This window comes from Pholcus phalangioides, unplaced genomic scaffold (genome assembly GCF_987345545.1).
Source record: "Pholcus phalangioides strain wild (caught in Gottingen) unplaced genomic scaffold, Ppha-v1.0 ptg000005l_1, whole genome shotgun sequence".
Lineage (NCBI taxonomy): Eukaryota > Metazoa > Arthropoda > Arachnida > Araneae > Pholcidae > Pholcus > Pholcus phalangioides.
Window position 1 is genome coordinate 2,775,370 of NW_028301598.1, and position 26,803 is coordinate 2,802,172.

The 26,803-nt window shown below is 33.9% G+C and overlaps 1 protein-coding gene across 2 annotated transcripts in view; it reads left to right on the forward strand.

Annotated features, from left to right (window-relative positions):
* Positions 1-26,803, forward strand: part of LOC149085721 (ATP-dependent DNA/RNA helicase DHX36-like) — a 105,291-nt gene that overhangs the window by 18,113 nt on the left and 60,375 nt on the right. For both annotated transcript variants that reach the window (XM_089232110.1, XM_089232111.1), the window contains 7 exons: positions 2,869-2,943; positions 9,533-9,628; positions 10,788-10,864; positions 11,015-11,089; positions 11,275-11,441; positions 14,868-14,949; positions 19,235-19,360. In XM_089232110.1, coding sequence (XP_089088236.1) covers positions 2,869-2,943; positions 9,533-9,628; positions 10,788-10,864; positions 11,015-11,089; positions 11,275-11,441; positions 14,868-14,949; positions 19,235-19,360 — 698 coding nt within the window. The remainder of the gene's footprint in view (positions 1-2,868; positions 2,944-9,532; positions 9,629-10,787; positions 10,865-11,014; positions 11,090-11,274; positions 11,442-14,867; positions 14,950-19,234; positions 19,361-26,803) is intronic.

Consider the following 26,803-nt stretch of genomic DNA (forward strand, 5'->3'; position numbering starts at 1 on the left):
AAAAGGGTGAAAAATGATAAATTTATAATTTGACAAAAAAAATCTGAATTATTGCAAGAGCATTTTTTGCTATTTTCTACTGTGAGAAATCTTTTTTTTTTTTTTTTTTTTTTTAATCAGGTTGACCAGATTTTAGTGAGATCAAACTGGAAAATTTTTTTTAGCTGAATATTACTAAACTATGCCTAATTGATGACAAATTGATTGTATCAAGTTCACTGCATGAAATAAAATTGACAAAATAAATGCAGGATTTCATCTTAAAGGAAAATTATCCTGTTTTAGAACAACATTAAAAAAAAAAAATGTCACGATGGAACATTTTTTTTTATCTCTTTATATGAGAAAGAATAATAGGGTTGTCCCATTTTCATATGCCCTGTTCAACCAAATGGGATGTATGGTTCCCAACTTTGAGGCATGAATGTAAGCTGATCTCCCTGTTGAAAAGTCTCCATGTAAATATTCATTCATTGTGCACTTCAACTCACAATTTTAATTTAGATGGCAGCTCTAAAATTCATAACTCAGACTATTGGGTACACACGCAATACTGGCGAAACTCTTTCTATATCACCTCTACATCAGAAAGATAGAGAGAGAGAGAGACCACTATAGCGGTAGAGATTTGATGGTTTAGACAAGCATCATGTATGATGGGCACACAGACCTCTGTCTTTAACAGAGAATCTGTGACTGATGTTAGATATAGGAATGACATCTTGGAGCCCCATGTTCGCCTTTTCCGGGGAGCAGTTGCCACTGAATTAATTTCAATGGACAACAATTAAAGTTCACATAGGGCTGACAAACTTCTGGAAAGTGGAGATATTTGCTGGGTGGAGAGGGACTAGCCATATCTCCAGACCTAAATTTTACTCAGCATCAAGGTTATGTGATAAGGGCTGTTTCATGCACGGGAGTTGGTACCAGCTGACGTCATTGCTCAAACAGAACTGAGTGCACTCGCTTTGCTACCCTGTGAATTATAATAGTCTGCAATCGCTGTACTGCCCATTCCATTAAAATATTTATAAAATTGTATTTTCGATTATTGTCATTAGTATCTGTCTTTTCATTGGTTTGTTTTTCTTAACTACAATGAAACCTCTCTCTACAACTATTCTCAATATAACGATAAATCCCTCTACAATGATATTTTTTCAGGTCTTGTTTAAAAATGTCTATACTCCAATGTTAAACTGCTGCCTCTCGATGTAGCAATAATCTCTCCATAGCAATATTTTTCTTGATACTCAGAGTATTGTTATATCGAAGTTTCGCTGTATTTCGAAATTTAAATTACGAAATTTAGTATTTGATTATGAAGTAACTTTCACTGAGAATATTTTCCTCGGATCCATTTCAGTTGAATCACATGCACGTTAGTCAACTCTTATTGGGTTGCTTGAAAGCTAACTTAAGGCATAATTTCAATTATCTTCTGAACTTTCTAATAATTTTTTATTATCTTTTTGTTTTCATTTGAATTAGGTGTAGCTTTTAGAAACCTTGGACTTTATTATTACTAATACAATTGCAACATAAAAATATGAAAAGCAAATGTAAAAAATCCAAATATAAAATGTTTGAAGTTGTTTTTAATGTCATTTTGAATGCTAAATATCAAGACATTATTGTTTTCTAATTATTTCTTGGATTTAGTCCAATTTTTAGTTATAGGGTACGAAAAACATTATAAAAATGTCATATGCACATATTTGTGATACTGCAACAGCACCATGAATGAGAGATCACTCACTTAAAGCAGTAAAATAAGCATCTAAAATGTAAAAAGAGCAAGTTTCTCATGTGTTGATGTCATCTTCTAAAAAAGGTTTTGGAGCTGTGACATCACGCAGTAGCTCTGACACACTTCTTCACTCGCTATGAGAAACGAGAAAAAACTCATAGTTTAAAAAATGTATTGCAGTTGGCAGCACTGCACATAGCAAGCGTTACGCAGAAACAAACTTCACGGAAGGTGCACTATACATACACACACATTCCAACATGTACCAATTCATTAGAAGTTCCGTAGAAGAATATGGATGAGGGGCATGTCTGGTTTAGTAGTAGCTCTGACATGCGAGCCAATCTTCCCTTTAAAAAGTCTCACTGCAAAGAGCAACAGTACAATTGTTCAATCATTACATTTCACTCATAGTTAGATGAATTGATGGCAGATGGCAGCACTACTATAACAAGCATTACACAGAAACAATCTTCATGTTAAGTTCGCAACATGTACATGCACATTCCGGCATGTATCAGTTTGTTAGAAATTCAGTAGAATAATGTATATGAGGTGTGCATACTGTTAAAAAGTAGTAGTAGTAGTATTAGCTCTGAGGCTACACCCACTGGCCCAAGGCAGCAAGTGCAACTTCAAAGAGATGAAACAGCTCTTACTATATAGCCCTGATTCAGCATGCCTGAGGCTATACCCCCTATTACCTCTTTTTTTCAATGTTATAAACCGCTGTTAGACCTTTTGGCACTGATGCATCTTATGCACGATCATGTATGTGTAGAATAACAGGTGTATGCCTATTTTGTTTGTATTATATCAACCCTTCTACCAAATTTTATTAAAATTTCTCCAGAAATTCTGGAGATAATCAACTGAAAGTGAAAATTCTCTTAACTTTGAACACCCCAGCATAGTACATTTTAATCCACAATCAATACTCAGATAAATGAGTGTTGCCAAACTGTGAGGTTTATGTCACCGGAAAGGCAATGAAGTTTTTCGAGAAGGTGCCAGAACTTTAAAAATTTTGAAATTATTCAATGAATGATACTGATACTTTACCGATATCATTTCAATTAAACTGAATTTTTTTTTTTTTTTTCCTCTTCATTTAGGCTATTTTGAAACTTGTGAAAGAAAATCAAGTTGTGGTTATAACCGGAGAAACTGGCTGTGGTAAAACTACTCAAGTATGTTCATTCAATATTTTTAAAGTTTCAACAAGAGCACTTTATTAGTAAGAAATACTGAATACTGGGGGGGGGGAGTTACCAAGGAACCAATTAGCCCTTGCAATCACACTTTAGTATGAAGCATTGAAGCATGTTAGGATATAAATTATAGATTCTAGGGATAAAAGATTTGGCATGTTCATTCTTACAGAAAAATAAAAATTGTTTATAACATTAATACAATGAAAGTGATTATTTTTATCGCAAAGCTACTTTGGCATGCGATTACACCCAAACTTTTTATCTCAAGTTGTTGAAATCCCATGATTTTCTCATCTTGTTAAGGCTCTTAAATTCCTAAAATACAAATGTTCTGGGTTTCTTAATTCAGTGGTAAAATTAAATTCTACCTTAGAATGACAATAGCAGTCATTTTGATCACTATAGAGAGATTTAATTAATATGATTGCAAAACATGCTGAAATGGACAGTTTTCTTATGGGAACATTAATATTGTTTGCTTTTCTCCAGCACCCATTTTGCACCATTCAAAAGTACACTTTTGAAGAAGCTCATTGTCGTACTTTATTCAATTCAATTAGCGTTTCTGTGTGGATCTTTGCACTTTTACCGTATTGCATTTACTGGTGCAAAATGTATGTCGCATGACAAAAAGAATCTTCATTTCTCACGATTTTACCCGTGGACGGGGCTTCAGCACTGATGCAACATCAGTACTCTCGGAATGCCCCATAGCCACCATTACAGGTGCAGATTGGTGGAAAGCATGCACAAACACATACACAAGTGATATCAGTGGATCGAATTGACTTCTGAGTAAGAAGGTCACACTACAGCGACATGACCAGGAAGGCATCAGATCATCATGAAGAAATGGTTGGCGGCATCTGTAGAGGATCAGAATGAAGGACAACAACAAGGATGGATGACAGTGGTGGTGATGATGAGGATGAAAGTCTGACCCAACTAGTATTGTGCCACTGCAAAAGTGGAGTTCAATGAGGATTAGTTGTACAGCATCACAGATGATTGAGCAAATGAGAAACTCCCCAAGGAGCACTTGGTGAGTGACATCGTTTAGAACAAGCAGCAACAGGCAAACATATCATTGCTAGCGGGTTATGTTTATATCTTTAAAAAACACTAGTGGCGGGACCCTACTCTGGGAACCGACTGTCTCCAAAAAAACTACAGTCGAATCCCGTTGTAACTAACTCCAAGAGACCAGAAAAATCACTTCGTTATAATGAAATTTCGTAATAAAAGATTGTTCCTAAGTAAACTTATCTAGAGGATTAGAAACGTGTTCGTTAAAACAGGATTCGACTGTATTTAAACAACAACCGATACAAAATGTTTAACAAATCTGATTTACATAATCATTCTCAAGAACTGATAATTTGGAACTTAAAAATTATTTTGGCAACAATAATTGAAACAGCAATTTGATCAGGGTCATAGGTCTCAAGCCATGGTGGATGAAGCAGTAAATAAAATACAACGGCAATTGTGCATGATCTAGTGAAGTAAAATTAAATATTTTTCATAAGTTTCTACTATTAATGTATACAAATTCAGTTGTATAAACATGTGCAAAAAATAACAGAAGCAAGATAGGCCTATTCCACATGGGTCCAGAGTATGTTGCATAGTGTTAAAGGTAATGTTGTACTCCGTTTTTTATCAATATAACTATTGATTTGAAGAACTAGAGATGGTACAGTGAAAAAATATTCAGGGAATCTAAAAGTTCAAGTAAAAGAGTACTATAATCATTATTTATCAACCCGATTATTTTTTCATGAAAAGTAATCAAAGGATTTAAGTTAGTGATGTAGTCACTTCCCTAAGTGTTAATCCGTAGAATAGTTGTGAGTGAAAAAATGAGTAGGGTACATTGAGGTAAATGTAAATTCGGGGTAGGAACCCACCATCGTTTGTAAAATTCTGTTGGTTTCTGGCAGATTTTTTTCATTTGTAATCATTCTATTTTTCAATAAAAAAAAGTGTTTGTTGTGGTAGCTACTCTTACAAGATTACAGGAAACTTCATGTTGAGAGGTTAGATTTGTGATCATGTTGCTTCCTGTTAAGTTCTTTCCATTTCAACCATTTCTGAAAGTGGGAATTGACATAATATTCATATTTTGTGTCAAGTTCTTCCTTTCTTATTATTTAATCTATCATTATGATATTTCTTTATGGAAAGTAAAAATTAATAGGTTATATACTTTTTCTTATGCTGGGACAAGTGGAACAAATGAATATACGCTAACCTTGTACCTACTTGCACTGGCTTTATCAATTGTTGTATGACACTGAAGAAAAGAGGAAGAAAAGCCCCTGAGTCAGCATAGACTTCCGCAATAGACCTAAAATATGAATGTCGAGAAGTGAGGAAGAACGAAACTTCATATAGTTTTAAAAACCATTTCAAAAGTAATGGCTGTTGACTGGGTTCTTGTCAACCTCACAAATGAAACAAACAAAAAGTCAAAGATATTTTTTGGGCAACTAACCAGAGTTAAGACTCACCTGGAAGGAAAATTTTAAAAAAAGAGTCTATGCTACATCTACCTCATATAATGTCTTAATATTTACGGGGGAGGGGGGGAGTATATTATTATGAGTTTTCCATGTATCAAATTATTAATTAAAATTGAGTTTTCTTCATAGTAAGGTTGTTAATTAGCTTTGTATACGAGAACAATAAATATTTTGGGCTTTTTATATGGTTCAAATGAATTCTTTCTCTTTGTTTATACTATCCCTTTGTTATGATCTTCATTTTGTGAATGGCTGATTCTGCTTTAAAATCATAGGTTCCACTTTCCCCACTCATTAAGGGAATTGAACCCTTCACCAGGTAAAAATTAATCAATCATGAAAATGAAAACACTGCAGAAAATAAGTAAAAGATTAGCCCTAAAAATAGAATGATTAAAAAATTTTCTGCTGTATTTTCAAGAAGGTTCATTTACATCTCTAATATATGTGTTAGGTTGAATTTGCATTAATGAAAAAATCTTGATGTACCGTAGTACAAAACTAAAAAAAAAGAGGAATGGACATGAAGTTTGCGATAACAAAATTTATGCATAGTAATCTACACTGGTGTAAGAAATTAAGAGAATTTGCAGACTTGTTTGATTATTTCTAGAACTACTGTACCGTTTTTAATGAAATTTGATATGTACATACATTGATACAATACAAAACAAATAACCATTCAATAATTGTAATACACACGCATGATCGTGCGTAACACTCGTTGGATTCGGAAGGTATGAAACAGCGGTTGCAGAATAAACCAAAAAAAATGGGTTACTAGATGTGTTAATAGGGGGTATGGTCCCCTCTTACAGATATACAGGTCTCGCAGCATGATTTCATACTTGAAATAAGGCAGTTTATCATTTCCTGTGGCAATTGGTCCCACTCGTTCAGCAATGCTGTTTTCATTCCCTGGATGGTTCCCGGAGGGGGGTTACGAGTTGCAATTGCCCTCCCTAGAGCGTCCCAGACATGCTCTATAGGGTTAAGGGCTGGAGATCTGGCTGGCCAATCCATCCGGCGAATGTCCTCACTCTCTAGAAAATCGTTGAGCAGAAGAGCTCTATGTGGCCTCGCGTTATCATCCATTAAAATGAACTCAGGGCCAACTGCACCCCTGAAAAGTTGAACATAGGGCTCCAAGACCTCATCCCTATACCTCACACCAGTCACAGTGCCTCTTTCAAAGCCATGGAGAGGTGTGCGGCCATCCAACATGATGCCTGCCCAGACCAATAAACCTCCTCCGCCATGATGGTAGATTTTACTGACATTGGAGGGTAGGTAGCGGATCCCTGGTTCTCTCCATATGAACGTACGGCGAGAATCGGTGCTTAGGCTGAACCGGGACTCATCAGTGAAGAGAACGGTTGCCCATTGATCCATACTCCAATCTCTATGCTCTCTGCACCATAATAAATGGATTCTCCTGTCCGTAGAAGTGAGCGGGACGCAAACAGCAGGTCTTCTTGCAAACAACCCTCTCTCATGAAGTCTTTTGGAAACAGTCACCCTTGATACACAGGTTCCTGTGGCTGCATACAAGTCACGAGAGAGCTGAGAAGCTGTAGCACTCCTGTTACGCCTCGCTATAATCGACAAATGGCGATCTTCTCTGGCCATCGTGGCTCTTGAACGACCTTGCCCAGGCTTTCTTTTGATGAATCCAGTATCCTGGAACTGTTTCCATAAGTTACACACGACACTGGGCGTTAAATTGAACTCTCTACAAATCTGGACTTGAGATTGGCCTGTCCCACTAGCCTCCCCACAATTCGCCACCTCATTCCATCATCTAAACGTTGGTGGTTACTCATTTTTACTGTTACAATTTGAAATTAACCGATTGCTGCAAAATAACACCAAGAAATTCACCAACGTGTGCTAGCGAACGAAATTGCTCTTAACTTACGCGCGCTTATAAAGCCTGTTTCTCTACTGGCTCCGTCTACACACACGTGTATGCTTACGTATTTGATGTACAAGATTTGCATTTTTGTCTAGAAGCAGGGGTTTTACATTCAGTTCAGTTCTTTTCATGAAATTTGATTAAATATGCAAATTCTCTTAACTTATTTCACCAGTGTAGTTTATAATATCTAACCACTCCTTCATAATATTTAATAACTCCCACTTTTCCTACTTGGTAAAATGTCCTACTTTCTCAATTTTGTCTTACTTTTCCTACCAAAACCTATCAAAACTCATATAATTGATTTTAATTTAAAAAATTTATATATAATGCCAAATAATGCAAATGTAGTAGATTGCAATTAATGATTCTGCCAAAGCAGAAAATGTATGGTTTTTAAATTTATTTGGGGGAGGGGTGTATGTGAACCATTTAGGGTTTATTAATTTTTCATTTGCTTAGTTTGAGGGTTCAACGAGTAGAGTAGCCATGAAAAACTTCTTTGTGGATAGAATAAGTAATTTTGTATTTACTACACTTCAGGTCTTGGACAGTAACATTCATAATTCAAAATTATGGTGCACATTCTGAGTGTAGGTGAAACAACAGTTTGGATAACAAAGCAGTTGGTTACATAGACCTTTTCTAGGTTTTGTGACTCTGGTGATACTTAATACATTCAATTGTCTTCTGTATTTTTAGGGCATGCAAAGGCATAAACAATATTTACACTGTTCAGCAAGGAGCTAGAAATGAACATGCTTCATTTGTCAAAAACGATTACACTGTCATTGAGTGTTAAAATTTAAACAAATCCTTTTAAAAAAAGGATGGACAATGACATAAAACTATCTGGTCCATCTTGACATATTTATATCAGACCTTGCAATTTACACATTTTGTTTTGTGCTTTTGGAAGTGGCTTAGAAAGAGCATCATTCTTAAAAAACTTGCGTCTTCATAATTTGTTGTGTGCATTTTCAAAGAGAGTTGACAGAACTGGACTGTGGAAGACTCCAAAAAAGTATGTAATATATGTTGTGAGGAGAGACAGGATAGAATTATCTGTGGTTGCAAGTGCACTATTTTGTCCAAAAATTGTTTTCATTACCAAGTCATTTCTGTCATTTTGCTTTGGCTCGAGTCAATCTTACAGGATATTGAATTAGTGCTATGAAAAAAAAAAGCAATTTTAAAATTAAATTCAAAAAAAAAAATTACAGGGATTTTTTTTAAATTATGCTATGGTTATGTTGTCTGGGGGATACCCTTCCCCATCCTACTATTTCTAATTTTTAGAATGGGAGCCTTGAGTATTGTTTGTTTTTGATTTTTTTTTTTCTACTGTTGTGTTTGTTAGTGCTATGTAAAAATTTAGATTTTGTGTAACTGAAAAAATCTGAGTTTGGTTGTAGCAAATGTTTTTGTTTAATGCCATTTCTAACAGTTATGTCCAAAATGAAGAATAGTTTGATAACACATACAAAATAGCTGCGTATCCGGAGATATATATATATATATACCCAGAGACCTGGAAAGTCTGAGAAAATCAGGGAAATGTAAAATGGCAGAAGTCAAGGAAGTATGCAAATATGGTGAAACGTGTATAATGCTACTTTCTATAAAGATAAACCTGCATGTAACAATATTTTCTTTATTCCTGGTAGAATTTCTATTCAATAGGAAATAGCGGAAATGCTCAAAATGTCTACAATAATAACCTGTTTATAACACTATTTTTCCTAGATTCATACAGTATCGTTATAGACAGAATTTACTGCATGTGATAGAAGTCAAGGAGAAATTTTGTGAAGGGGGAAAACTAGCAAACTTGAAAAACATTTGGAAGGTTAAGCATTTGAATTGTATTTTTTTCTTCTGGAGCTTTGATCAGGGAAAATCATGAGAACGATAATGATATTTTACTGGGAACAACGCTTCATATTTTCTTTTTCTTCATATTTCTAAATTCATAAATTTTAGTATTATTTCAGTGTTTATAGTTTAGCATCTTTGGTGTTACATTTTCCTTTCCAAAAATAGAAAACAATTTTTTTTTGCAGAATCTTGTAATATGGTTTTTATTGCATATTTATTTATTTATTTTACTCTGTTTTGTCAGGTTCCGCAGTATATTTTGGAGTCTTACATTGACTCTTTGAAAGGATCAGTTTGCAAAATTGTTTGTACTCAACCAAGAAGAATCAGTGCTATTTCTGTAAGTTTATATCATTTCTCATTTTGATTGATATCAGTTTTTGTTGTTTTTTGTCTTGAAATGAACCTGAAATATTGTCATCAGCATCATCAACTATTTTAAATTCACTGTTAGTTGTAAGTTTACTCTGAATTTTCCAAAAAAAAAACTTGAAATATTATATTTTATTGTATTAAATCATGCTTTTATACATTCTTTTCACCTATATCCCTATGTACATTATAATGATGATTGACAAATAATATAAAAAACCATCTATAATAAAATGGACCAATTTTGATGCATGAAACTGATGTATGAACTTATGAAACATAGGTTTTTCGCAGCACTGCTGAAAGGTTGCTGACCCTGGTCCAACTTATGGCATGTATAAGTGCATTTCAAGCCTTCTGGGGTTATTATTGTTAAAGTAAAAAGTTTTGCTTATACACCCAAACCCTGTTAATTCGAAAAACATCTGAACGGCTTTAAAAAAATTATGATGTCCGTTAGAAAGTGAAATAGTTGTGGGCATTCTTAATTTCTTAATGCAATCCTATATTTGTCTGCATCTAGTAAATAGGTGTGTGAAATGAATAAAATATATTTTTATAGCATCAATTAATATCATATAGTTACAAATACGATGTTTGTTATAAATGGTTAGCATTTGAAAATATTTGATTAATCAATTGAAATTTTTCGATTGGCCAGTTAATTTTGTTAGATTCCCAGGCCTAGTCATAACCTATCCGATATAATCTTAGCATAATTTAAATTTGTCTGATGTAAATTGTCTTAACTTTTTCACATTGCTCTTTCTCTCTCTCATTGTTCTTGGTTTGTGTGATGTAAAAATTAATATGATTTGAATTGCTTTTCGAAAATGTCGTTCTGCAATAAAAGTGGATTTCAAGAAAAAAGACTTTCTGAATGTATTAATACCAAGATGAACTTCGGAAAGAAAAGTTTCTAGTCTCTGCTGGGGAAGAATTTAACCCTGGTCCTCTTGAGACCTGGGCAAGCTCTCTGTTTCCAACGCAAGAAGACCAAGCTTGATTCCTTGCTGAGACTATAAACTTCTCTTTTTAAAGAAAAGTCTGTTTCCTTGATGTGTTGTGGGCTGAGAAAAAAACACCTCTGCAGTGTAAAAATTGGTTTATTTTTGCATTTCTTTCAGGTTGCAGAGAGAGTTGCCCAGGAGAGAGCAGTTCCCTGTGGTGGTGTTGATGTTGGTTACCAGATAAGACTAGAAAGGTTCGAAGTTTTCAGTGGCTTCAAACATTTTTCCTTCAACTTGTTAAAAATCTGCATTTTATGAAGCCAGTGTGTGTGTGCATGTGTGTGCGCGCTTTTTTTGCATAGTATCATAGTATGAGATCCTGGAATTTTCTGTTATATTTTCAGTGAAATGCCCAGAGACCATGGCTGCATTTTGTACTGTACAACTGGCATTCTTCTTCAGCAGCTGCAGGTTGTGCCGTAAGTGAGATAAAAAAGAAATTTAAGCTTTGTATGTGCACTCACGGTAGTCTTATTTTTGAATGACCAATTCATAAATTTGTGGTCTTGTTCAGGTGTTTGTCATTAAAATTGATATGAAATATTCAAAATAAGATTTAGAAGCGAGCATTATTGATTTATTCATTTTGAAATGTTTTCTTTAGTAATTTGAATGGTATATCGCATGTCATTGTTGATGAGGTCCACGAGCAAGATCTGCAGTCTGACTTCTTGTTGATCAACCTCAAGGACATATTGAAAGTTAGGAAAGATCTGAAGGTTATATTGATGAGCGCAACAGTGAATGCTGAGGAATTTGCTTCATACTTTGGTGAGTGATTAGTTTATCATGATGTTTTAAATACCTTTCAGAAAATATTGTCTTTGCTACATCCCATCATTTTAATATGATTATTTTCTTAATACAGTAATACCCTGACTTACACTTTCCCAAGTTGTGTGATTTTGGAGATACACGATTTTCTGTGAAGAATTCACAGTTCGGAAATTCAATCATAATCACAGGATTATTGCTGAAATAGTAGAGTTGTGTTTTTAGTAAGAGAAGTGTTTTTTAGTAAATAATTTTTTTTTTTAATCGATCAGAACGTGGCGTGATGAACAATCACCTTAAAAATGCTTTTTTGAAGGTTGATAACCGAGAATTTCTCTGGAAAAAATTTATTATGTGCACCCCCTCCCCCAACCCCGTGTGCCCCCCTCCGAAGATCTATCTGCATATGCCCCTGAGTAGAAGCTGTATATACAGGGTGTCCTGCAATTCCTAATGCTGCCTTTATCTAATCAACCATTCATCCTAGAGCATATGGTTTCAGTCCAAACAATGTTCAAAATGTGTTCAGAAATCACCCTGTGCCAGTTTTGAGAGCAAGAATACAGTGTGCTACAAAATAAAGTACAAACTTTATGCAGACACCCTGTCCTAAAAAATCAAATTAGAGAAAGCTGTTGTCCTGTCTTTTCTAAAGCCAACAAAACAATTTCATGTTTCTAAGTGCAATATTCACTGAGATATTTGAATTCAGAAATCTGAGAAAAGTTAGGTAAAACCACATGAATTACTAAAACCACATGAATTACCACACAACACTTCTTTCCCTTATTTATGATTTTCTACCCAACTTTTCTCCAATTTTGGAATTCAAATATCTCAGCAAATATTTCACTTGGAAACGAAATTTTTTGTTGGCCTCGACAGACACGAGGCAACAACTTTCTAATTGGATATTTTAGAACAGAGGAGTCCGTATAAAAATTTTGATTTTTTTTTTATTTTGTGACACAGTGTATTTTCACTCTGAAAACTGGTACAGGGTAATTTTTGAACAGCTGTTGAGAATTTTTATAATTTGGAATCATACCTCTATGACAAATGGTTAAGATAAACGCTGCATTAGGACTTGCCTTATTAATATACAGTGTGTCCTTTGTGTTTGTATTTGTCTCAAGATGTATTGGTAGATAGCACTGACTATTTCCTGCATAGTATTATAGGTTTTGAAATATTAATCATTTAACATGTCACCAGCTTACCAGTAAAGCATTAAGAGGGTAGCCGATCAAGTGCCCAAAAACCCAATAATTCAATCACACAACCTCTTTTTGGTGGGGAGCTGCAATACATTTACAGTAAAACCTCCTCTAAATACCACCTTTGAACAATGGTAGTCTCCGAATAATGGCTATATTTTCTTGGAACCGAACGTGTGCCATAGACTTAACACTAGAGGTAACGGCAACCTCTAAACAACAACCACTTTCAACATGGAGTCTCAAAAAAAAATGTATATCCCCATGAGAAAAATAATTTTCAAGGGAGTTACTCCTCCCCATCCTCCTCGAACTCTATGGAAGAGAAATGGTGTATGCTTTCCTTCCCTAGGTATAAGAAGTCTTCAACCTTTTTCTAGTGGCAAGCACTGCCTGTATCTATCATAAAAAAAGCACCCACAGAGCAAGTTTGACGTATGCATGCCTGAAATCATGTGATGATTCTAATCCTTGAATGCAATTTGTAAAAGGTATTAAATTGGGACATTGATGAAGTGCTCTTGACCACAAAATTGGTCACAAGCATCGAGCACTCTGAGTGTTTCAGGGAGCACCAGGTTTATGACTCCCGGTATAAATGCTATATGAGTACATTGAAAGCAGTGAAGAGGGGGAAAATAGCCACTTAAGTAACTGTAGTTGTGCAGAGGGCCTTTTCAGTGATTTTTAAATGCACCTCAGGTCACTTGATCTGCAAATATACTGTGGGTCACTGATGTGATGTAAGAATGTGCCACTTAGTTAATTAGTTAATTCTTACAAAAGTAGGTTTGAAATCACATGCCACATCAGATGACTTTCGGGGTGGCATTTGGTCATGCATTGAGCATGTATTGTCTATTAGGAATAAACAACTATATTCAAGGGTTGCTGGTATGCCATCTTGGTTCATATCAGTTTTTTTCACCAAATCGTTTCTGCTGTGTTCTACCATAGCATTGCAACCCTAAACTTTAGGGTGCCAAAATAGCACTATGCATTGATTAACAGGGCTGCTGCAACTAGATGCTTGATCAGCCTGAGCAACATCACATTTTTACGACCCCCCCCCCCCCCCTGTAATGTTGGAGAGTTTAAAGGATGAAATTGGCACCCTCTCTGGTCTGGTGCATGGGGCATCAGACCCGCCTGATCTCCTCTAGTTGTGGCCCTGTCAATTAATCCATTATTATAATATTACAGTGCCAATATAATCATACTTTCTAATGTAATCAATTATATAATTATCATAATCAATTACGACAGAACAGATATTTATAGATGTTACATAGATAGCAAATTTTAGTGGGTTTTTTTAGGGCTGGTCCGATTAGTTGATTTATCGAGTCGATTAAAATAAGTTAAAAATTTTAGTTGAGTTAATCGACTTGACCAATTCGATTAAAATTTTATTAAAAGTTTGTGAATTAACTTGACAATTAGATGTCATAAATCATGTTTTATACAGAACATTTTGGATAAGTAAGTATTTAAAATATTTGAATCAATATTTTGATGAAATTAGATTCAATGGAACTTATGATTTCAGTTTCAAATTGAGTTTAATGGACATTTTAGAAGACAAAATCAAAATTTATTGTTTCCACTATGAACAGTACATTTTCCGTATTCTTGAAAGCATCAGCTCATCTCCTCACTAATACCATTCGAGAGGAGTTTCTAGGCAAGCAAGCGACAGTATAATGGAAAGCAGTTTCAAAATCAATGAATAATAACCGAAAATAATCATTTTCTTTTAAGAAAACGACAAGATCCAAGTGAAGAAATTACAGATTTTTGCAATTATGTTCGGCATATTAAATTGATTGAAGCGGGCAACCCTAATTTCTTAACCATTTCTATATTTGTTTACATGTACAGAATAGGTGTGTGATATCAATAAAATATATTTTTGTCATCTTAATATCATGATCACAAAAATATTCGATTAAATTTTTTTGATTAATCGGTTAAAAATTTTATTCAATTCCCAGCCCTAGTTTATTTTTGTTTTCAGAAATAAAGCGCCACTACCCAATAGTGGCCACATTTTCTCGGTCCTGTTCATTCTTATTATTGGAAGGTTTTATTTTAATTACCTTAATATGAATTTGACATTTCTTTATTTTCACCTTTCTACCCTCTCTGTAAATATTGTATTTATTAAAGTGAGTTATCATTTTTGATATTTTATGTCTCTTCAAAGGAAACTGTCCCATGTTGCAAATTCCCGGTTTCACATACCCAGTTGAGGTCTTTACACTGGAAGATATGATTCAAATGACCAAGTTAGTTCCTACACATTAATTTATGTTTTAGTTATTTTCAACATTGAAGGTTTTTTTGTTTTAATGTTGTACATTCAATATGTTTAAGTTTAGTTTCTTCAATCCTTTCAAGTTTAATTCATAATTTTAGGTCTTCTTCAATGCAAATGGGACAGGCATTGTACAGTTGTACAGTGGTCCCACCACACTATATGACTTTTGGCAATATTTTCTTCTATATATTTAATCCTAAAAAAAATAATATAAAGGGAAACAGGCATAATAATAAGAGGAATATTTAATCCACAATTCCCTCATCCATTGAAATACCTACTTGAAACTTTTTTGCTGTAATCACAAAAACAAGTCCATTATTTTTAGTTACTTTGTTAACTTCAATTATTTTTTATCGTTCCTTAGATTTTGTGAAGTCATCATCTCTTGTGTAACTATACATAATTTTTGAGCACTCTAAAACTAATTACACTATCAAAAAGAATAAAACAACCCTCACCTATATATTTAGACTCTATCGTTTTCATATCCTTAAGCAATAATCTTATTTTAATCTTCCCAGATTGAAATCATGTCATGGATTTCATCATCTGCTTTGTTTATAATCGATGTATTGATATCAATATTCACTGCTCTTCAATTTAAAGTTAAAAACTCCTCTTTTGCTGGCACCAGCAGGACAAAATAGTTTTACCGGAAAAAAAAAGACGGGTTCCTATTGAAGCCTTTAAAATAATCGCAGGTTTAATAACATAAATCAGAGATTGTTGGTGAAATGAGTATTGTGCATACTCTGTGTTGTACATGCACACAGTTTAATTAAAAATGTAACTTGAAAAATATATATATTATAGCTTCCTGCAAATAAGCCACAACCAAAAAAATAGCCTGAGAAAAAGTCCTTGGGGAAACACTGACACTTCATGCATGCCGCAGTATTGTCATTCAAGGTCACACTAGCGGTTGAATAAGCCGCCGTGGTGGTTATATTGTGAGGACGTGGGTTCCAACCCCACTGTCGCCAGAGAGGTGGTCAGCTGGTTTTCTGTGGTTCCCAATTTTGAGGTGTGAATGCAGGTTGATCGTCCCGTTAAATTGTCTCGCCACAGAGAGCAGCAGGCCTACTATGGTGCAAAAATTCAATCATCACACTTCACGTCTAAAATATAAATGGCAGCACTGAAAAATCAGACACGGCACTATAAATGCACTCAGACTGTTAGATATTCTCTTCTGGCACAACTCACTCAATAGTAAACTGCCCATGGCAATAGACCGAAGTTGTGCTCGGTTTAAACGAAAAGAAAGCAGTTGAATAAAACTCTGCTCAAGTTTTTGTCAAAAGTTTTATAATAGTATTGATTAAATTTAATATCGGCATGGTCAGAAATGCTTTGCAAAAAATAATTAACAATGTAAATATTCATGATCTAGGACTGCAATAATGACTATAGATTTGACACTGACAAAAACTTTATCTTTGCAAAACTATTATTCGTTCAGTAAAACCTTGTCTGGTTCAAAATAAAACAAACAGTGAGACAAACTAGACGAACAGGAATCCAATATCAAGTAATAAAACCTTATTAATAAATAACCTTATAATACAAACTTTTTGATGTAGTAGACCGCTCTTTAGTGAATGTCAAGGCACCACATATTCCCTGTAGCGAAGGTCGATTTCCATGCTGCCTCCCCCATGGAATCAAAAATGTGTTTTTTATCATTTGCACGTATAAAAAATTGAAGTAGTAAATTACAATTTTGTAACATTAAATGTATCTTTCATGCAATCAGGGCCACAACTGGTAGAAGGGGAGCAGTTGAGTATGGGGCACCAGGGGTGCAAATTACACCCTTTAATCTCTCCAAAAAGGTGCCAAAATGCATGTATGCCCTGGCTGACCAAACATCTAGGTGCAGCCCTGCATGTGATAATAGTAAATGAAAATTATTTTTTTTCACGTGCCCGAGGAGATCAGTTAAAACGCACTGCTATACAGTGTGCATGATTTTATGTACCCTGTAATTGAGTTAGGAAAATTATAAAGTTTTTCATAAAATATGAGCAATATTTTTATTCTTGGACTTCTTTTTCTGTAGTCTAGTAAATAGAACAGTTCAGAAAGTACATAACAAACATTTATTAAGTTATCGCCTGTATTTCGAGGTCAGAAATAGGAATAAGAGAAGGTTCTGGTAGAAAAAAAGATGTTTTCGATGATATATGGGGGGGGGGGGAGTAGGAAGTGAGAGTACTGTATTTATGGAATTTCAGCTTTTCTGTTATGCAACCGGTCCTTCTGCCCCAGTAGGATGGATAGTTCAGAGTCTACTAAATGTTTTTTTAGTATCTTATGATTGATTGTATTTGTGTTTATGATCTGATCAGATTTCAAATAAGGAATAAAAAATTATGATTACCAATTAATGATATCAATTTCTTAATGAACAAACATAGTGAATTATAATTTTTGTACATAAGTTATGAATGCTATACTACTGTTATCAAGTATATGTGAATCAATGAACCCTGGTTGAGTCGTATGATCCCTTGGGTAAATATTAGAATGTAATATGTGTTTGTATCTGTGACATTATCTTGGTGTAAAAATATATATTTTTTATTAAGAACACAGATCAATAGAAAAAGACATCCATTGCAAATTAAAATTCTGCCAGGGGTAATAACAGATTTTACATCTTCCGTTGCAGGGTTGGGAGAGTTTAGAACAGATTGCTATTGAATCTGGCATGATCATCCTCATGTCATAGATTTTGTCATTCTCTTAGTGCTTATATTTTATTATTTTTAACATATGCCTTTTAATTTATCACCTATTGAGTTTTATTTGTGTTTTTATGTTTATTTTGTGGTTGGTTTGTGTTCAGATTTTTTTTTAACCTATTAATTGTATTTTTTTTCCTCCTTTGCTTGGGTTTCTTGTATGTGATTTATTTTGTTTTTACTGATAGTTCTGCTTCTCCTCCTACCCCCAATTTCATTGATGCAGATCTGTTATGGGAATTACAGTAGGAGAAATATTCAAAGAATGTGTTTGTTCAAGGGTTCTAGCCCACACAACTGGAATGAATGATGAAAATAATGTCCAGACCTTATCTGAGGGTGTCCATCAAGTAGGGGTTCGGAGTGCATACTTTTAATAAGGTTTTAAGGAAATTATCATAGGGATGGGGTGACCCCATCTGCGAGATGACCATTAAGAAGCATTGTACTCGAGCCCGTCATTTCAACTTTTTTCAGATTTCACCTTGTTTGTCCATTTCTATCATTTTTATAATTTTTGTAAAAACCAAGGGGAGGCAATTGCCCCACCCTAATTCACCCTCCTCCCAAATGATGGGCCTGATTGTTAAAAGCATTTATACAAATACAACGCCACAACAACAACGCAAAATGCCCAACGAGGTGGCTGAGAAAAAGATGCTCATGAAAATATGGATGTCATATATTTCAAAAATACAGCAACCCAATTAAAAATACAATTAACAAAAATTATAAACAATATGTACACATGATAAAATATTATACAATGCCCATAAAGAATTTATTACCACTATATTATTTGGACTATATTGTGATAGTCCAAAACTGTAGCTTTTTTAAAAGTGAATTTTCTTTTCACTTTAATACTTAGTGCAAAATACTTTAGCTGTGGTTCACAACCAATCAACCTGATATGAAAGATTCCTATCGGTCATGGGACACAAACTAAAGTGTTAATTGGGCTTGTTGGAGATAGGCCACCAAAAGACATTCATAAAAAGTATCTAAGTTTGTGCAAAGTTTGAAAACTAGAGAGTTTTTGTTGATATTTCTGCTTGTAGCTTGGATCCATTAAATTTCAGAATCTTTTTAGGGCATGTATCTAAAGTTTTCAATCCTTAGAAAATAAAAAAAACCGGTGCCTGAAAGTTTAGAAACACGTGTGGTTAACCCTACAGGAAACAAATGGTAAAATTTATTAGATCAGTTGAACAATTATGTCCATTGAACTACAATGAAAATTGGAAATGACTGATCCAAATATAAAAGAGCTTGTACACTGATTTTAGGTTACAATAGAAGTCTAAGTCCAAGTTTTATAAAAAACCAGAACAAAGTTAGAGATAAAAATGTTCTGATTTATCGGAGTCTGGTTTTCTGACTTTCTACTACATATTGTTATGTATTGCTTGTTATGAAAAATGTTAAAATATATGCTAGCATAATTTAATTTTTGAAGTTTGTTATTGATTGTACTCTGACAGTTTTTTTTTTAATGCATAGTTACAAATTTCCTGTTATGGAAAAACCGTTTTTGCGCCATTGGGGGACAAAAGCTTGGGAACGGACAAAGGCAGAGAGATTGGCAGAGCAGAAAAGAATGATGTACCTTAATACTATTCATGATAAGTATGCATCAATTTTTTTCTTACACATTTGATTGTCTTGTTACTATTGTTATCACTTCAATCAACTTTATCAATGAATTAATCTCTGTATTATTTTTTTTAGAACATGAATAATTTGAGCACTTTTCAATAAGTTGCCATACTAAAACTTTCAAAAAGTAAATCTGGAAAAGGTTTTTGAATTTTTTGATACTTTGTCTACTTGCATTGTTTCACCATGATTTGAATATTTTTAGATCAGCTAGGGGCATTTTTAAGTTTTCTTGAAATAATGCAATAGAAACCACTTTCATGAATTGGATCAAGTTACAATTGACTCTGTCATGGCCCCCAAAGCGGAATAGGCCGAAAATCTGCGATGTACGTTGCAGAATAATCAGTGTTACTGCATGAAAATAGTTAACAATCTGGAAAATTTTTAAGAAAAATGTAGAAAACACTATTGTGGGAATTTTTACTTCAGAACATTTCCAGTCAGCCAAGGTCTTGTTGCAGAACAATACAAAACATCCTGCTTTGGAGGTCATAGCTTAGTAAAACATCAGACATCATTTGCATGGAGATGAGGTTGATACATTTCTCATACAGTGTAACCTCTTTCACTGGGTATTTTTTGTATAGCATCCCATATTTTGCTGTCATGTCAAAATTTTGTGCAACTATGATTCATCAGGTCTGGGTCCAAATCTTTGGGCATGTATGAAAGAATATCTATTTGAATTTGGCTTCAAACTGTAGCTTCCATCCTCTTAAGTAGTTTGTGTGTGCATTAAATGTCAGAAAAATTCATCTGGTGCATGAGAGATTGGGCATTTTGAACAAACCGAAGGCTTTTTTTTTTTTCTCTTCATCAAAACAAAAACTATTATATGACAAGAATGTCGCTCTACACTTGTTAATACAAGATATACAGAAGACTGGATGAGTTTTTTCCTTCCTTAAAAAATTAACATCGCAAATAATAAATATCTTCACAACATCCAGTCTTCTGTATATCTTGTAAAAACTATTATATTTTAAAGATTATGGTTTTTAATAAGAATCTTACCATAGTGAAGAATTTTTGCTGTGCACTTGTTATAATAAGCCAATGTTAAGGTTACAAAAACTGTGTGTTAAGAGAAAGAAGCAAAATTCAAAGCATTCGCTATAATACCAATAAAAAATTTTTAGAAAAAAATGTATATTTCATACTCTTTTCAAGAGTTGTGCAAAATACAGTAAAACCTTGGATTACGAGTAACTCTGTTTGCAAGTGTTTCTCAAGACGAGCAAAATTTTTCAACTAATTTTGACTCTATCAACGAATGATGCCTTACAAGATGAACTGTGATTAAAAAAAAGTATATTTCGATTTGATAAACAAGATATTTCTTGCAGTACGAGTAGTATGTATGCCAAAGACTTTGGTATATGGTTAGCTCTTGTCAATATGAGTCTTTGTGTATTCATGTTGTCTGATATTGATCAAAACTAAAAAGGCAATAGGTTGCTTTCACTCACTGTGCACAAGGCCATCTCAATGTGTTAAGAGACCATGTTCAAGAATTTTCTGGAGATTTTTAAAAAAATTATTTTAATGAAAGATTAAATTTAAAAATATATTGCATGGAAATGTGTATTAATGAAACATTTCGATAGTGTAAGGTCCTTGTTTGATTTGAGTCCATTTATTGAAACTTTGCTGACTGCCGGAGTACCATTCATAGCACAAGCTCTTGAAAGACTGTGTCACCCTCTTCTTGGGTGTTAATCGAAGTGATAATTTCAAAGCAAAACCCCTCGCTTTTCTGTATCATTCCAGAGATACTCGAGACCTCAATATGAAATAAGTAAAACTACAAAACTTAAAGCAACATGCACTTTTCTTTCATTAAGAATCATGGCTGGTTTGAGAAATAAAGTGGCGGAAAGAGTCATTTGAGTTTGCATTTTTTATGGGGTTGGGCAGTTAGATTGCATGCACATGCAATGAAGCTTGCACTCCCAGATTAATTTTTAGTTATCCCAAAAGGAAGTTTTAGCAGACAATAAGGAATGACAAATTTATAATACTTTCCACTTGAGAATGTATCATAATTAATTTACTTTACCTGCAACAACAATTAATCATTAAATTTTCAATAATTTAATTATCACAATACAACAATTAGGAAAATTTACGTTAATAAAAACAATTAAAATATCACAGTCCGGACGTATATTTGATCTTATCAAACAGATAATCTGAAAAAGCCATTTCAATCAATGTGACTAGAAAATTCGTCATTATCACATTGATGAAGCACTCAATCCTTACCGCTTCCTGTACCTTCCGGAAACACTAGGATTGTAGCGAAGAGAGTTTGTGTAGATTCAGATCAGAGGCTATTCATTGCGAAGATGGGTTCCAGCAAATTATCCCTATCCGACCATGATGACTACTAGTCTCCAAGAAGCCTGCAAAACTGTAGGGGAGTTCGGCATGAACTAAATTATCCCCTCGAAGACGGTGAGACAATATCCAGAGGTTACTATGCCATTAGTTGACTAGACTGCATCGCAATGAATGCAGAAGTGTGCATAACTATAAAGTGTGCATCCCACACTTTATAGTTACTCAAATCATGCTGTAAGAAACAACTGTGTCTGATCACATAATACACAATCAGTATATAAAGGAATTTCCCCCCAGCCATGCAGGGCCTCCGCCAATCAACGTTGAGAGACAATGGCATAATACCATAACACTATAAAAAAAATGTATTTTGCCCATTTACATTACATTCACATTATTTTATATTGTTGAATATTCTTGTCTGTGATCTGACAACATATGAATGGGCCATGATCACCAGGTCAGGCTTGCGGGGGGGGGGGGGGAACCTCCCTGGCTTTTGAAAATCACTAAAAATGGTATGTATGTGTATATATATATACATATATGTATGTATGATTTTCTACATTTCCACGAAACTAAAATCTTCACTAAACATAAACTCATGGGCTTTAGATATATCGATGATCTCATTATTTTTAATTTTGAGAACTCTCTTGATCTTAGCGGTGAAATTTACCCTACGGATTTGACACTCAAGAAAACCAATCACAACCCCCTATCTACGGACTTCTTGGATCTTAAAATTTGCTTATCTAATAATATAGCTTTTATCGGTATTTTCGACAAAAGGAAAGAATTTCAATTTAAAGTCAATTTTCTGACTAATTTCAATTCTAATATTAGTATTAGAATTTTGAAAAATATATATTTTGGACAACTTTCAAGAATTAAAAAAACTTGCAGTAATGCTAAGGATTTTTTAGAAGCATATTCTGAATTTTTAAATATCTTGAGTGGCAACGGATTTCTTTTCTGGGTTTCAAAATTTCACCCACACACTTCTAATAGTCAATTCAGGCGGCACGCTTTAAAAAGAGTCTTACTCTTGGTATGTTTTTCTTCAAGTTTTCTAATTTTTCAATTTTTAACACACTTTGTGTATACATATTTTTGTGTTCTTAACTCATTTGTTATTTCATATTTTGATTCTAATTGTGTATTCTCATTTTTGCTGTTTGACTTCCAAAGCTTGTTTATCGCAAAAATGTTGAGGGAACTGATGGTAATTTTATGCCTATTAGGCTTACCATCATTAGAAACATTTTTGCAGTTTGGAGCAATGTGGGGGGGGGGGTCCCCCTTGAGAACGATCTCCTCATTGATCCATATTTCTTTACTTTTTACAATTTTTCAATAACTTCTCATCTTTCGCCTTTTCATAATATTTAATTTCGAGTTGTGTGTATAAAGCAGCCTTTTGTGGCGTGATACTCTAACTTTTGAAATTTATCATTGAAATCTGATTTTGTTAATTTTCTCTTTGATGCATACTGTGTATATATATATATATACCTAACATTACATCATTTATTTGTCTCCAGTCAGTTTCTATATGATACTATACAAATTAGAGTTTACAATTGAATTACATATTTCACAATATTTGAAAGAGTATGTAAAGAGAAAGAAAAAATGTTTGAATTGGCACGGTAGAACAGTTAATTCATGATATGGTGAGGAAAGCTAGGACAGGGAAGAGAGCAGTAGCTAAAAGCTAGTAGAATGATCTCGACCCTATGACATCTTTGCTCTTGCGATACACATAAATCTTCTTATTTCTTTTGACCTGAAAGAAAGATAAAGAGAACGGAGTATATCGTCCAAGTAGGTGTAAGTATATTTATTAAATTAAAAAATGAATTATGGCAACCAAAAGCTGATATAAGAGAATTTCATGCTACGGTTTTTTTTTTTCACTTTAATTCTATGGCAAATTTGTAATAATACAGAAGGGAGAGAAAAAGCTAGACAAAAATAGAAATTAAAATAAATGGAATCTACGCTTGATGTTAACTATCCACATAACCAAATTGAATTATTGTTTCCACTTAAATTTACCTGTCAAATTATTTATTATTTGATGTAGAAAATTTGATATCAGGTGAAATTAATTTTTCATTGTGTAATATTTGTTTAAATTTCATTTATTGTCTTCCCATTCATTAATTTGTTAATGTGACATTGCTATTGCAGTACTTTACTAACCACCGTTAATGAAACAGAAGGAAAGTTGCTTTCACCAACAAAGGAATTTATCTGAGTTTCTGTGAAAAGTTCATAATTAGTTCAGAAGAAGGAGTCAGCAAAAAGAATAATTTTTTAAGAAAGAGCAAGCAAGTCACTTCACAAGGGTCGTTGATGTGGGGGAACATAAAAAGGTATAGATAAAGTAAAGGTGCTGATAAGGACACGAATGAAAGACCCCATGCCCTTCAACAGTTTGGTTATGGAGATCAGGTATTGGGAAAAAAAAAAATTTATAAAGGGAGAAACATTTACAAAGATGGGATTTAAAAAGAAAATAGTTTTTGGCGAGAGGAGAGGGAGGGGGGTGAAGGAGAAAAAACCTCTTATCAGTGCTATTGTACATATGTACAGACGAGCACGCATGCACTGTTCATTCCAAGGGATTTTCATCCAGAAGATGGTTAAATACAGTCATTTTGAACAATGCTAAGGATTTATTTTGAACACTCAATGACAGAGAATTCCAAATGTGAATACCCCGGAAGAAAATCGTATTTTTCTTGAAATTAGTTCTCGCTGTAGGGGTCGGGATACAGTTTCTAGAGGGGAATGTTGTTGGATATCCGTGTGCAGTGATAGTAAAAGAGGGAATATGTGTTCGTTTATGTAGTGATTCATACATTATTATAGCTAACCGATATTTTACCAAGATATCTAACAGAAAAATTCACCATAGTTTAAAAAGAGGAGCCGTGTGCTCATTAAATGAGGCAAAGCTCATTACCCTCAATATTTTCTTTTGAGCAATTATCAGGGGTTATAGAGTTGTTTGAGTGGCAGATGACCATACTTCCAATCAATAAGTTAATTTAGGGGAAAAAAGTGAAAAATATAACAGGCGCATTACATAAAAGAGTACGAAATGCCTTGCTTTCGAAAATATGTATGTATAGGAGTTTAATGATTTGCTGACATCTAGTGTATGGGTAGACCATGAAAGATGCTCATCGATTAAAACTCTGAGGTATTTAACCGAATCGACAAACTTTAACTCATCCTGTTTGAATTTTATTGGCAATGGCACAGTGTCCAACGGCTTTTGCCAAGGCCTGAAAAGTATGCAAACTGATTTAGAAGTATTGAGTTTTAGCTTATTCACTGATAGCCAGGTGCTTAATAAGTTCATATCGTAGTTGATTTCATCTATGATTTTAGGAATTTGATTTCCTGAATGTAAAAGGGTCGTGTCATCTGCATGCATAAATACTTTGCAATTTCTGAATATTTTATAAATGTCATTGACATAAACCAGAAATAAAAATTGTCCAAGACAAGAACCCTGAGGTACCCCGCAAGTGACGTTGTTGACACTAGAGTTGTACGTTCCGATATTTACAAATTGCTTCCTGTTTGAGAGGTAACTCTCAAACAACTTTAATGCTACACCACGAATTCCATAGGGAGCAAGTTTTTTTTAGTAAAAGTTTGTGGTTTTCGAAATCAAATGCTTTTTTAAAATCTAAGAATATTCCATACGTGAAATTACCATCATCTATAGCGCATAGCACTGTGTCAATGAACCATGTAAGTGCAGTTTTAGTTGACATATTTTTACGAAATCCAAATTGTTTTTCATATATGGACCAATTGTTTTCTACAAAATTTGAAATTCTATTGTAAAACACTTTTTTAATGATTTTACTCAATGTTGGCAAAATTGATATGGGACGATAGTTTAGGGGATCAGTTCGATCACCTTTTTTAAATGTTTCACGCATAGCTTTATTTTCTGCACTTGACAAGAATGTTTCATCTTATTTTTAATTAATCATTTGTTTTGGCGCATTTTGGCCTTGTTGGCCCTTGCGCCATTAAACCAAAAATCCAAATCCCTTTTTAAATAATGGAATTACTTTTGCAATTTTTAGTTGATCTGGAAAAATTCCGCTTTCAAAGATCAAATTTATTAGATATAACAGAAATTTTTTTAAAAATTTTATATTTTCTCTCACAATATGTATACTTATCTTATCAAAACCAACAGAAGATTTAGAACTAAGTTTTGATATTATTCTGTTTAGTGCATCAGCAGTAACTGGGTTCAGGAACAAAGAATTCAAGAGAGATATATTATAATTTACAAAAATTTCATTATTAATAGCAGGTGGGATATCAGTGTTATGATTACAGAATACATGATTCAGTGTTTCTGCAATCTCTAGAGCAGCGGTTCTCAATCTGTGCTCCGCGGAGCCCTTGGGGCTCCTTATGCACTTTCCAGGGGCTCCGCGGCCGCTTGAGGAAAATAAAAAAAAATGATTAGAAATATTTTTAAATAGTAAAAATAAATCAGTAACTTTGATGAATAATTAAGAAATGGACCTACGGGGCTCCGCCATAGAATTTTTTTACTAAAAAGGGCTCCGCGAGTCAAAAAGGTTGAGAACCGCTGCTCTAGAGTATTAGTTGATTCTGATGCAGACCCTAAAATTTTTAGGCTCGGGATCACAGTAGATTGTTTGGTATTCTTATTTAAAACTTGATTAATTACTTTCCATGTTTCTGAAATATTTCCATTAGAGTTTAAAAATTGATCTTCAAAATACTTTCTTTTGGCATTTCGTAAAGTAGATGTCAGTATATTTCTAAAGGTTTTATATTTTTCTCTTAATTGAATGTTGAAAGGATTGGATTATAATCTATATATATAAAATTGATTTTCTCTCTGTGTGTCTGTATGTTCTCTATACAAATCTACAATTTTAGATCAATTGTCGCCAAATTTTGCATATATACCAAATGGGACCCGACTAGGCTACTTTAAAATTTCGTCAGCCCAGGGCAAATGCCCCAAACGGGCAAAAAACTGTCCGGCAG